Here is a 13,424-nt window from a genome sequence, read left to right as displayed (position 1 = left end):
CTTATGGTCCATCAATTGATTCCATACATCTAATAATATGATCACACTACTGATTTACTGTTTCAACTTGTTATGGTGACAGCAACAAGTTAAATATGGTCTGGAATAGAATATTAAAAAGGTAAATATGATGATAATTGTAAAGAAACAGTTGAAATGATGAACATGCATCATTGCATACAGTAGGTATCCTTCAATTTGTATCTATAACACTGTGGCACTTAGCCCTTTCAAATGATAAATAAGCCAATTTAGCATGTGATGACAACGTTACGGTTACAAATGAAGAGTTCACTTCCACATTGTAAATATGTAATAACTCAAGCATTGAGTAGGTGAAAAATTATCTTGCATTTATGAAAAAAAGAGGGTACCTGGTACCAAATCTGCTGATAGAAGCTATAATTCGACATTAAATCAATAGGATTCATGTGTGTTTGACATCAACTTGTCCTGGGACCTCGGGATTAAGAAAGAAGAGGGTCTAGAGGACTTTGTTCATGATGTCAGCGATATCTCTAGACCTTTCGTCCATCCGACTACTTGATTCAGTGGGACAAGCACTGTCAAAACTCCAATTTCAGGCCTGTCGTGAATTATAGTTGCACATTTTATGTGCACGTGGTCCAAGACATGTGAACACCATCCCAGCAGGTACAAACAAAAAGCAAGCCACCTCCAAACAAGTGAGAGGAGGAATTGAGATATTTACCTGATAAATACTTGATGAAAATTTGCACGGCACTGCTACTGAGCCTGAGGGATCGAGTCATACTATCAGCAGTCTGATGAGTCAGTGGCCTGCCACTCATGTTACCACGGTGTCCATTCACGGACAAAAAGAGCCTTCAAACACATCAGGCATGCCAAACTGAAGCGTTGCTAAAGTCACGCTTCTCGAATCAATCACCCCCGTCATTAATTCAAACTGGCAAATACTGACTTCAGCTCCTCGGCAGTGGGAGTCCATTCAGTGCAGCACTTTTGCATACCCGTCTTAAAGACAGTATATAAATTTGCCACATTTAAATAATCTTATGGGCTGCCAGTGAGGACGATAAACTGCCACCTTTTCAGTCCAGGGACAGTGGGCACTACTATGAAAATCTATTCAAAAGTTAGCAACAGATTAATTCACTGTTAACTCCGTTTTGAAATCACTTAGTATTGGATTGGGCACCAATTACTCTCAAATAATAATAATAATAATTAAGGTAAATAGCTAAGTAATATAAAGTGTGAGACTTCTTTCCTCTATGAATATAATTAAAAAAAACCTTTTAAAAAGTGGAAAAATACAATTGGTACATAAAAGGGTAAAAGTCGCCAAAAAAAGAAAATTATGTTTGGATGTCAATACACTAAAAGTCTTAATGGATGAGAACTATAAGTAGTTTTGAACCTATTAGATCTGTATTTAAAAATATATATCACATAAGTACAACTGTTCCCGATATACTTTAAAATAATGATTCCTACTTTTTAACAGAGTCCATAAAACCTTACTCGATAGTACTACATAACACTTTCAAGGCAATTTGCCAGTCAAATTCCATAACATGATTCAAGTGACAAACCTGGCTCATCTTTTTAAAAGATCTCTGGAGAGTACCTACACTTACTAGGAACCCTTTCCTTTCCTCCAGACTAAAACCAAATGTATATTCTGCTTTTGTCACGTTCATTGAAAACAATGCAAATGAATTAAAATGACGTTTTTCCCCATCTTCTCTGAAGTGTTCTATGTTAATGTCAGGAGGAGTTTGTGTTCCTTCGGGGAGGCAATCTCGATAAGGACATAAACTTAGCAAGCTCTAACTCAAATTATTACAGTGGGGTGGGCAGAAATGTGCTTGGACCTCAATTTCCATACAGAAAGGTGTGTGTGTTCAGGGGCCATGTTTAATAGAAGTGGGAAAGTTGAATGCAGGTAGTTCATTTCTCTGCTTGATAAGGACATCTATGGCGAGTACTTTCCCCAGGGAGGTCAATTAGACGACGGGGCAATAAAAAAGAGAGGAAGGAAAAAGCCAACCGAGCGTGTTTGCACGCCTTTATGTCGATAAAATAAACTGGCAACAAAACAACTGCTGAGGTTCAAAACAAGTCAGTCATTAGAAATGAACAGAATTATCACTGACAGTGGCCTTTTTGACATTTTTCTTTGATTTGACGTCTCTCCCTGCCACAGACGATTGACAGACATCCAAGTCAAATGAATTTATCATTAGTGATGGATTGGAGAGTAGACAATCCCCCATTCAAAATGATTGGACTTTCATTGCCGTCAATGGCAAGTTTGAGTTCCCCTCAAGACTAATATTGACCATGCTTGCCAGTGGTGTCTTGTCTTCTTTGTTGCCTGTGTGTTTTTGTGTGTGGCATCAATAACAGCAGAGGCAATGAGCTTTGAAGACAAATAGTGTCAGGAGTCCAGCTTGAAGTGACTCCTGTGTTTCACAACGCAAACCACCAGAGTCCTTGGGTGCCTGTATATTAATCCAACAGATTTATGACTAAATCTGTCACGGATGGGATGAGAATACCTTCAACCTTTCCAAACAGCATCCCTTAGAGAAATGCAGTCTCCTGGACTGAAATGTTCACGAGGCCAGGCAAACAGTGGTCATCCAAAAGAAAAAGTAAGTTGTATTGTTATTACAAACAGCATAGACTATTTTTTTCTTTTTAGTGTAAATCTCACTTGCAGTTTATTTTAATATATACGAGAATGTGACATTTCATCGACTTAAATACATGCATTGTATACTTGAAAGGAATTTCTTTCCATTAATTACATTTTAGTTCTTCACTGCCCTCCTATTATTAGAATATTCACTGAGTATTAGTGTGTGTTTTGGTAGTTAGAAAAAGAGGGATGACAAATTTAGGATCTAAATTATTTGCTAATGTCCAAATGGAGAAGACATCTATTGTTGTCAGTGACAACCAACAATTTAAGCATGTTGCATTATTAATCGCGAAATGTATTTTAGCTGATGATAAAATCAAATATGCTTTGAAATAGTGCACTTAATTGCAGTGCAATAAAACAGCAGGACAAAAAAATCATTCTCTGCTAAACCCTAAAAGATCTGAAGTCAAATTGACAATTTTGGACATTTTTAGGCACCAGACCAATTTTGAGAGGCCCAAAAAAATATTTCCACATTTCAGTAGCAGTCGGTGAAGTTATTGTGCACATCAATTTAATTAGTGTACCATTTTAAAGTGTGGGTTTTTTTCCTCTGTTTTTTTTGGTTGGGCACCCTGGTGTTGAGTAGTTACTACATATGTAGTGAAATTTATTCTAATACAACTCAGTTTCTCCAGCCTTATCCAATGGGACTGATTGATGTCAGTGGTCAACACAGAACGAAATTTCTGCTCTCAGTTGGCTTTCTAATCCAGTCAAATTGCGAAATGATGAAAACAGTGAGTGACAAGGCAGTGACTAACCATTGGAATTCCGATTGAATTTGCACAGTGAGAGACATTAGTGGACAGTCATCTCACGCCTTGCCGAAGAAAGACGGACCTGCCACAGCAAATTCACATGCAGTGCTGGTCACTCTCAAATCGCAAAAGAAAGATTGCCCTCGTTTCTATATTAGTATTCTCTTTCGTTCGCTCTCTGTCGCTCTCTTGTTTTCTCATTCGCTCATCAGCCTTTGTTCTGCTTCTTGAGGCCACATAGACGGACAGAGCAGGCGGCTCTGATTGGACTGGACAGGTGGGTATGGGGTTCTTAGGATTCAAGAGTGACAGCCAAACCAGTCTGGTCAGTCATTGTCAGCCGACATGCCGCCAAAAAGCACAGCACTCCAACCGATGTCCATCAACGGTGACACTTTGTGACGCCTGCCCGCTCCTATAAGTCTCGTTCTGTGCTCTCAACGTTTAACTCTGCCGCTCAGTTTAAAATAATAGTTGTTGTTTTTCTGCCTTATTTTTCACATTCGGACTGTCGTATACTGGCCCACGGATGACCTCACTTGAGCCGTTACTTTGGAATGAGCTAAATCATGGTCAGGTAATGGAACATGTCACCTTGACTGGGAGGCCACGAACAAACAATTCCAATGAAACAAAAAGGTTCTGGAGGTATCTTCCCTTCAGTTTACATATCTACCATTTAGTGCTAAGGATATTGAAGTATCTTGTTAAAGGTTCTTTCAAGATTTTCTGCAGAATTTCATTATTTGCTGGCTGCAGATTGATGTTCCATTCTTCAATTTTTTAACTTTTCCACTGTGTACTCCAATTGAAGCAAAACAGACTTACAAAAAGGATCCTACAAATGCTTTTGTCAGTTTGGGGTATCATTTGAATTAAAGAATTCCTATAAGTCTTTTTTTTATGTGCCAATAAAAACATATTCATGAAATACCTCATAATTGATACAGGATTTCCTCATGGGTGCTTAAAAAGGTCGAGCCAATCACTAATGTGAATGATAGTACTATGTACCTATTCTCAAAGTGTGGTATTGAAGTATTACCATAATACCAAGCCGTATCTTTTCGTGGCAAACATTGAAAAATTACACTTACAAATTTACTGTCCCTTAAACAACAGTGCCATTAATCTTTAAACCACTGGGGAATATGTAAATAAAATCCAGAGTGGAATTGTTCAAATTCGGTTTAATTAGCCATTTCATTCCCCGGTGTTGTGTGATAGTGTTTCAAGGTCGTCATTTGTGAATGGGGAGGAGGTTTTAGAGACGTATATTTTACCCACTTCATGTTCTTTCAAAAAGGTATATATATATATAATATAAAATAATTAATGTGCAATATAAATATGCCACAGGCTTTTTGAGTGACTGCAAAAGTTATGGTAATAAAATTAAAGTTAGTACTACAGTACTATGACTAAATAAATGCAAAAATGTTATGGTTTTCATTTATTTTATAACTTGCAATAGCAAAGAAAAGTCAACTTTACCTTTGCAGAATGAATATTAAATAAAACCTGTTGAACAAACACACCACACTCGAGTCATGAGAGTTATGACACCAATGATAAATCAACTCTGGGACACAAAAGATGAACTAATGAGAGCATATCAGACACACCAACATGTTGCAAGTAACAAACATACACGCATTTCCCAAACTCACACCCATAACTATTCTGCACTGGAGCAAAAAGGGGTGGTTGCTGATGTGAAACATCAATTTCCAGGTTAGCTGCTTAGTGTGGCTCAGGCTGGTATCAGCTGTGACCCAGCTGGGCCAGATAAGCAGCTGCCAAAAGCTGATCTGCCATCCAGCAATGCACCTCTTTGTAATGGAGAATGTGCTAATACCTGCACTCACAAACAACTGTGCGTGCACATACACAAACAAACAGAAAACTTATGAGAAATAATTTAAAGAAATGCTGCCAGGTTTGAATAGCAGCCAAAGAGATCATACAGCAAGCACATGACTGCAGTAAGAAGAGTGGAATCGGAACTTGATCTGATACACACTTGAGTATGGTAGAGTGTTTCCAAACTTTTTTTTGTCCTTGAGGGCCACTTACAGGAAAAAAATAAAAACTAAATCAATTTTGCTACTGCATAGCTTTGCAAAACATAGGCTCCAGCACCCCCTGCACCCCTAGTGACAAAAAAGCAGTAATTGACATGAGACTCAATCAAACTATTTGCTACTAGGTATTCATTTCGTGACTTAAAAAAAAAACAATGGTTTTAAACACAAATTTGATGAAATTATAAAATGACCAGTCTAAAATTGAATATGTCTCAATGCCAGATTCATCTTCAGATCATTTAACCAGTTCCACATTGATACAATGATTTGCTCATTGGCAGTGCTGCTTCCCCCCTGTTATTGCACACATGATTTCAATTAACTCTTAACATCAACAAAACTATTACGTGCACAGCCGGCGGCTTTTCAACATGCTTCTGCAGTCCAAATAAAAAACGGTGTGGTCATTACACAGGAAAATGGGAAGCCACAAAACAACCAATATATGTTTCCATTGAAGAGAAATCACTCCACTATACAAGCCAATTGCACCAATTACATTAAATATTTTACTCCAACGCTAAAATACCCCCTTTGAGACTGTAATTTATATGATGACCTGCTGTACTTTTTAACTAGAAAATATATGTGGTAAATAATAAACTGACTAGGACTGCCAGTTTAAAATCTAGGTGAAAAGTCATTGCATGGCTTTTTTAAAAATGGGCAATGCAAATAGTTGTTTACAGCTAAGCTAAATCCCTCTGTCCTAACTTTCTCCACTTGAAAATCGTCTTGAGATAATTTGTATTGTCAACATAACGGTTATGGAGAACTCTGAGGCTTGGAATGCTTCATTATGACACTAAAGAGTCACGTCGCAAGAAAATCGTGCACACCCGTGTGATGGATGATGTGTTTGCAGACACTGTTGAGCTATACAGCCATTATTTCCTGGGAAAGGAATGGATGTGCAAGGTACGAGGTGGCGATAAGAGATGATTGACTAAACCAAAACAGAGGTCCCTCATCAGTGGCAGTCAGCTGACATTATAGTGCAGTCATTGTGGGACAGCCAAACGACAGTAGAGTGCAGTAACAGGAAGTACGAAGATGTGAATTCTTTCAAGTGAGGTACAGGCCGGAAAAAGTAGAAGTCATTAAGAATATCTCCTGGATATGTAGAGACTCATCTTTGGCAGAGATCAGCTAGTTCAGTCCTCTGCAGGGAAGGATACTTGCCTTTGCCGCAGATAGATATGATTTGTAAAAGGTATGAAACATGCAGACAGACACTGTGATTCTCATAGCGCATCCACCAACTCACTCTCACAAACAGTGACAGGTAGAGCGAAACTGGCAGAGATAAAAAGGACAGACATATCTCATGCCAATTTGACTGAAATGGGAGATGATTGGGGGAGCTTGAACAGACTTCTGCACTGGTCTGCTCAGTCAGAAATGAATACTATAAAGGGCGTTCTTTCCACAAGAATGGATGGTGTTGGATTTTTGGCCAGGATCCCAGAAAAGTTATTAAAAAAAACCTCAAGGAATTTCTTTTGCACTTCTTCTAAATCCTCCTCTTTACCTTGATTACCCTTTTATTTGATCACAGCTATTTCATCTGTGGTTTTATATTCATCCCGGCTTTAGATTAGCTGATCTGTGGAAGCAGACAGGCGGAAAAGTCTTGAGTAAACTCTGTTTTCTACAAAACATGCCGGCCGAGTCAGTTCACATTCACACTGATATTGATAAGACAACACTCAATATCTGGAACAACAAAGAACGCACGTACCTTGGAAAAGTATTGCTGTGGCCTTTAAAAGACCTCACCACTTGATTGTTTGATTTTCATCCGTTGGAAAACATTTTTTTACCGACATAGTTACAACCAATCATGAAAATTACTACGATAAAAAATCAATTCTTTTGTCACATACGATAAATGACCAGTGAAATTAAGGTACATTAAAAGCATATATAAAAAAAGTGCTAGGGGTACAAATAAGCATCACCAAAATGAACTGTTCTATAATTTAAGTCACTAAAACAAGCCATACCAGAAAATGTCTTCCCCCTTAAAGTGAAATGAATCAGGTCAAATGTTCAAATGAATATTTGAGACTTTTAATACGTGCTATTCTTTACGATGTTTCTCTAGGTTAGTAGGAATAATCAATTTTGTGATGTTATCCAGCTACATATCGTACTTCTGGAATTCAAATATTAAATGCAGTGTCAATCTTTCTGGTAAAACATCCAAAGAAATGTTAGTCTTTTTACTGGTATCATTCATCTTGAAACAAATGAAGCAAAAGAGTAATTCTGTGGTCTCTGTGATCTTATTAATTAACCTTGGCTCTCCTTTAACTTTCCTTTTGGGCTTCATTCTTTAATGAATGACTTCTACATTCTGAATACATTTTCATTCCTAAATTAAAAATTGAATCACGAGAAGTTAATATTTGCTAGGAATTAATTACTGTATTTAGAAAAAAACAGCTTAATCTGAAGAATGATAAGATTATATTATATTTCATATGCCAAATTATGGAATTCAAATCATGACACATGTATCAGCTCTATAGCTGCCACTATAAAATAATAGTTGAGCATTCTGCCAACACTTGATCCCAATATTTGCTGGGTCTTTTTATTATTGCCATTTAACTCCCATTTTAAAATTGACGGTAAAACACATTAAAACGTCAAAACTGCCTTGAAATCATCAAAGTATAATTACTGATTGTACACATCAGCAAACCAGTACAACTCTTCTGTGTAAAGCATTCAATAAGTAGCGCAGGTATGTAATTAAAAAAGGAAAAGGAAAAAAAAACCTGAAGACTTTGGAAGGATAATTTAGGCTGAAACAGTTACATCACCATTGAGAACACATTAAGAGTGCACAGTAACTAGAGTGCCAATGGAAACCTGACCATTGTTCTCCTGTCACACAATTTCTGCTCTAACCATTCCAACATTTACACATTCAAAACAAATTGATCTTATGTAAAATAATAGCCAGTTATATCAATTGTGCCACTGTAATGTCAAGTTGATATTTGCACTGAACCTTGAGATGAACAAATCTTTTTAAAGTGTCATCCCAACTAATTAAAAGTGGGAATAATATCATTGCAACGGGTGTAAGGCTCCAGTTCTAGTTGCATGACAATGACTTTTTTAGGGTTTTGACTGTTAGGAAGAGTACAGGCTTGACATATTACACCCATTGCTCACATAACACACTAGCAATTGCGGGTGGGATTGTGCATGTCCTTTTGTGTTTATGTACGGCAGAGCCTCCTGGACGAGGACATCTGCTGAGCTAATAAACAATAATCTTGACAAACACTCACTGTCCGGTCTCTCGGCCCACCCTCATCATCACACTGCTGTAGAATCCATCATAGGCCGGGCCAGGGACATGACTGACAGAGCTTTGGACCACTGGAATGTACTGTGCTGGAGCCCAGCCCAGCTGATAGAGGACACGATGATTCATGGTCAGAGGGCAACTAGGACAGAACAGTTGAGGAAATAAGCACTAACCAACAAACACCGCCCAACCTTTTACGGATACACAAGCTGGGGGGGGGGGGGGGGGGGGGGGAATGATGGACCCCTGCCAAAACCTGACATTACTTTAGGGTTATGATGATGAAGATATACTGCTGACTTTGACAGTAACTATGCCCTTGCCTAGCTACAACACACATTTAAGCAAGATGATGATAAACATAAGTGTATAGGTCTTCCAAGTGACTCCTATATATCTATATCTACATATATGTACACATATATACACATTTATTACTTGACTGCTTTAAATCTGAGAAATGGGTAAACCAACTGTTTGAAGAGATATAGAAAGGTCATGTCACTAAATAAACAACAACAATAAGGACAACAACCCCTGAGATCAATCTAATAAAAAAAGAATTCTGCCTTTTGACATGGCAACCAGTTATGAGAAACCTGACATCCCTAAATTGTCTCTGTCAATCACAACATCGAATAGGAATGGCGTCAAATACTCAAAATGTAGAGCGGAAAAGAAGAAAAGAAAGAAGAATCTCAAATGAGGCCAACGGATTACCCAAATATGTTAATAAAGATTAATATACTCTAGTTTAAGAATGTATTATATTAAGCACAGCACTAATATCCACACAATTTTCATCATTTCTTCTTCCATACCACTTCCTCGAAAGGGTTGCAGGGGTTGCTGGAGCCTAACCCAGCTGTCTACAGGCGAAAGGCAGACTACACCCTAGATTGGTCGCCAGTCAGCCGTAGGGAACACATGAACATTTTTCAATACCCCAGAATTATAGTGCCGGCAGTAGAAATTGAAATATATTTCTGTTCGCAGTATACATAAGAATCTTCACTGAAAAGCATTGAGATAGAACAACTATTGCGATCACTGTCAGTTCTTTTTTTGACATCCTTTTACTTATGTTCAGTTACTGTACTTTTTTTTTCTTTCAATCTACAGTTATTCAGTGACAGCCCGCACAGACTTACCAACAGGCATATCTTCATAGATGAGAAGGTACGTTGAGAAAAAGTAGTTCAGGAAACGTGGCGGCTGGTTAGATCCTGTGAAGCGGAGGAAAGCAAAGAATAGTAATTCCTATTATAGACTCCAACCTTTGATGGAATCACAGTCTTTTTTTCAACATTTTACCGCAGTTATTTATCAGTCATTGACTCTTTCAGTAAAATTGACAATGCTAAAAAACCAGTCATATGGCATTTTGTCTTTAAAAATCCTTCTGCTGTGAAATATAGTTTGTCCCTAGTAGACAACCAATACATTTGAAGTGGGACAGTGGCAGAACATTTTCATTGATTAATGTTTATCCTTCTAATTCAACTTCAAAAAAATTGGACGTCTATCACTGTCAATGGCAGCTGATGATTTAATACTTAAATTCATTTTAGCTGCAAAATCTAATGGTAAATGCAATGTTTGGCAATCATTATTAACTTGCCCAGCAGCTCAATGTGACGCATAAGGATGTCAACATGATGTCAACCAGTTCTCCACCACTGACTTTACCCTCCATGATGTATTAAACTTTACTAATTGGTGAAAAATGTCTTTAGTCAATCACACATGTCCAAATGTCATACTTGCATCATGAAATGCAGATTAATTGTCATTTGCAAGTAATTACTGCAATGATCATCCATCTAATTTAGCAACCTCGAAAGGGCTACAGGTTCAACTTGTTAATGGATTTGGAGAGTTAAGAAAAAGGTGAAGGAGACATCAAAGCAAAGAAAAGACAAATACACAGTATACGTAAATATAAACGATAAAGTCCGAGGGTGCCTAATCAGTTACAAATTTTAAAGAGCATAAGAAAATTATCGGTCCTGATGAGGTACAAGTTTAATCATCATATTCATGCCCATAGCAGTCCATCCCATAACAAAACAATCTGAAAAGCCCATTTGCTTGGCACAGCCTCACTTTGATCGAGATTTGCACCTCACACTTAAATAAGGCTGTAGGTGTTAGATGAAATGAGCAGCCAAAGGGTCGTGCACTGCAGTTATTACAAAAAAGATATACTCATTGTACTTGATGGAAACATGTTGTGGCATTCACTTAATAACGTTCTTTGCTTCTTCACTGCCGCGTGTGATTGGATGTGTCTCCTGCCTGTCACTGTGAGACGTAAAACCGTGACTTTCCACTAAAGCGCCTTCACTGTTTGACTCAGACATTCGTATGGAACACTCAGCAAGAACACAAAAACATTTTCAAGAAGTTTGTAAGACAGTTGTAGATAGAAAAGATAAAGAACAAGGAGAACAGAAGGTTCAAGAAGGTGTTGCAGCAATGATAGAATGGGGAAGTGCACAGGCTGAAAGTAAAGTGTGTTAGGGGGGAGGAAAGGGGCACAAAAAAGTGATATAAAATCTTAATTATTTAGGTCATGTTACAGATAAAACCTTATGAATCTCATAAACTACCTTGTGCAATACTTTTAAAAAAGATCTAATTGGGCATGGACTAATTCAGTGATGAAATCCAAAAAATATTATGCATGCTTTAAAAGTAATCTTTGTTAAAATTAAGGACATAGCTCACCTTCACAGGACTGTAAAATAAGGAAGGGGAGGAGAATCTTGGCAAATGTCATCCTGCTTCCAAAGAATGACATCACCTGCACCTAAAAAACAAACACAAATGAGTCACAAAAAATATTTAACATATTTCTACATAAAAGTGTAGGATCTTGTCGTATAGACACACATTAAACTTCACACTTGGAAAGAAGTCTGCCTATTTTGTATGAAGACTTGCATTTAAAAATAGAAAAACATTAGCATCACAATCTGGCCTAACCTACTTCCCCATATTTGAATCCACCTGGTTTTCATGCCTCCACTCTAATACACAGAACCCATATTTTCATAGAATGGCTTATAAGAGAAAGCATCAGCCTGCTTGCAATTGCAGGACTCACCATCACCCTTCAGACAAAAACCCTCTCAGCAAGTTAGGTTTCTTGCTCTTATGTGTCCCTCTGACTGCTGTCCCATGTTTCTCGCGTTCCTTTGATCGTTTTCCTGTCCCTACATCCGTTTCTGCACATTCTGCAAGACTCATATTTTGCCAATTTGAAAGGCTATAACCCAAGCTGCAAGATGTCATCTCCCACCAAATTTTGATAGGCACACTATTACATTCCATCTCTCTGTATATTTGTCTAGTGTAGTCACTATTTCCCCATCTGTGCATGTCTTAACATCATTTTAATTCTCTACTTATGTGCATGCATGACCATATTTAGAGGTTCTCAATGGAAGTGCCTAAAAAAAGGGGGATTTTAATGTGTTCACTTTTTTCACCACTTTCTGCACATGTTTTGTTATGATCTTGTTCCACACATTTTCTCCTTCATCACACCTCCAACTTTAAAGATTTAAGTCTCTTTACCCGCTCTGGTAGTTGCAGACTGTGTCTCCCTTGTTTGGCAGCATGCATGCATTTTTGATTCAGCAGTCACCATGTTTAAGTTACAGCTTGGTGGTAGCACTTGCTAAAACTAGCACCCAACCCTGCTCTGAGATTTGCAGGATCCACAACTCTCATCCAACTACACACAGTATCCAATGTTTGATATTCCAGGAAGCTTGAGAGTGGCCCATAACTTTTTTGCAGTCTTCCTAATCTCCACTTAAATAACATTGACCAACACTGCTTTGTGGCCAGCAGGAATATCAACTGCTTACTATCTTTTTTTTTGGTACTGGAGTTTCCTGTTTGTTTGCATGTCATGTGACGTGATTGCCTCCACCTGGTCTCATCCATGTTGCTGCATTTGTGTGAACCAATCCCACTTTCTCAAGTCTCTGCATTGACTTCACCAGGTGCCTCTCATTTACCCATATTACTGTTTGTTTCCATCAACTTTGGTTACTGTGAAATCTCTCTCATCTTCTAAAATGTGTAATTTATTTTTTTAATTCAGCAGTACTTCACCCTTTTTGGCCTTCTTTATGTAATTCAATAATTTATATCAAACTCACTCTGGCCTGGCCACCTTCCCTGTACTTGAATCCAACTGCCTTTTTGCCTGCATGCCAATTTTACTGCTCTGACTCTCAGATTTGCCTAATCGTTTCAGTCTCCATGAGGAACAGCATGAAGGGACGCACATTTTTTCTAAATGATGAAATTATGTGTGGGTATTTCCCATTAGGATGGAGACTTTTCCTCACATTTGTTAATAGTTCAATTACAGTGCAAGTCTATATAATATTTATGCATATATACACTTATATATACACACATATATACACACATATATACACATATATACACACATATATACACATATATATACACACATAGATATATATCTATGTATACATATATATATAGACCATATAGCATCCCCCCCACCC

The 13,424-nt window shown here is 37.8% G+C and overlaps 1 protein-coding gene across 1 annotated transcript in view; it reads right to left on the bottom strand.

The window, feature by feature from the left end:
- The window catches only part of cdh23 (cadherin-related 23), an 88,324-nt gene extending 75,526 nt beyond the window's left edge, over nucleotides 1-12,798 (bottom strand). Inside the window, exons 1-3 of the mRNA XM_077729655.1 lie at nucleotides 12,454-12,798; nucleotides 11,602-11,683; nucleotides 10,023-10,097 (exon numbers count right to left, since the gene is read on the bottom strand). Coding sequence (XP_077585781.1) covers nucleotides 10,023-10,097; nucleotides 11,602-11,683; nucleotides 12,454-12,501 — 205 coding nt within the window. The 5' untranslated portion in view covers nucleotides 12,502-12,798. The remainder of the gene's footprint in view (nucleotides 1-10,022; nucleotides 10,098-11,601; nucleotides 11,684-12,453) is intronic.
- Between the last annotated feature and the right edge of the window lie 626 nt (nucleotides 12,799-13,424).

This window comes from Stigmatopora nigra, chromosome 12 (genome assembly GCF_051989575.1).
Source record: "Stigmatopora nigra isolate UIUO_SnigA chromosome 12, RoL_Snig_1.1, whole genome shotgun sequence".
In the NCBI taxonomy this organism is placed as follows: domain Eukaryota; kingdom Metazoa; phylum Chordata; class Actinopteri; order Syngnathiformes; family Syngnathidae; genus Stigmatopora; species Stigmatopora nigra.
This window is presented reverse-complemented; position numbering and strand designations above follow the sequence as displayed.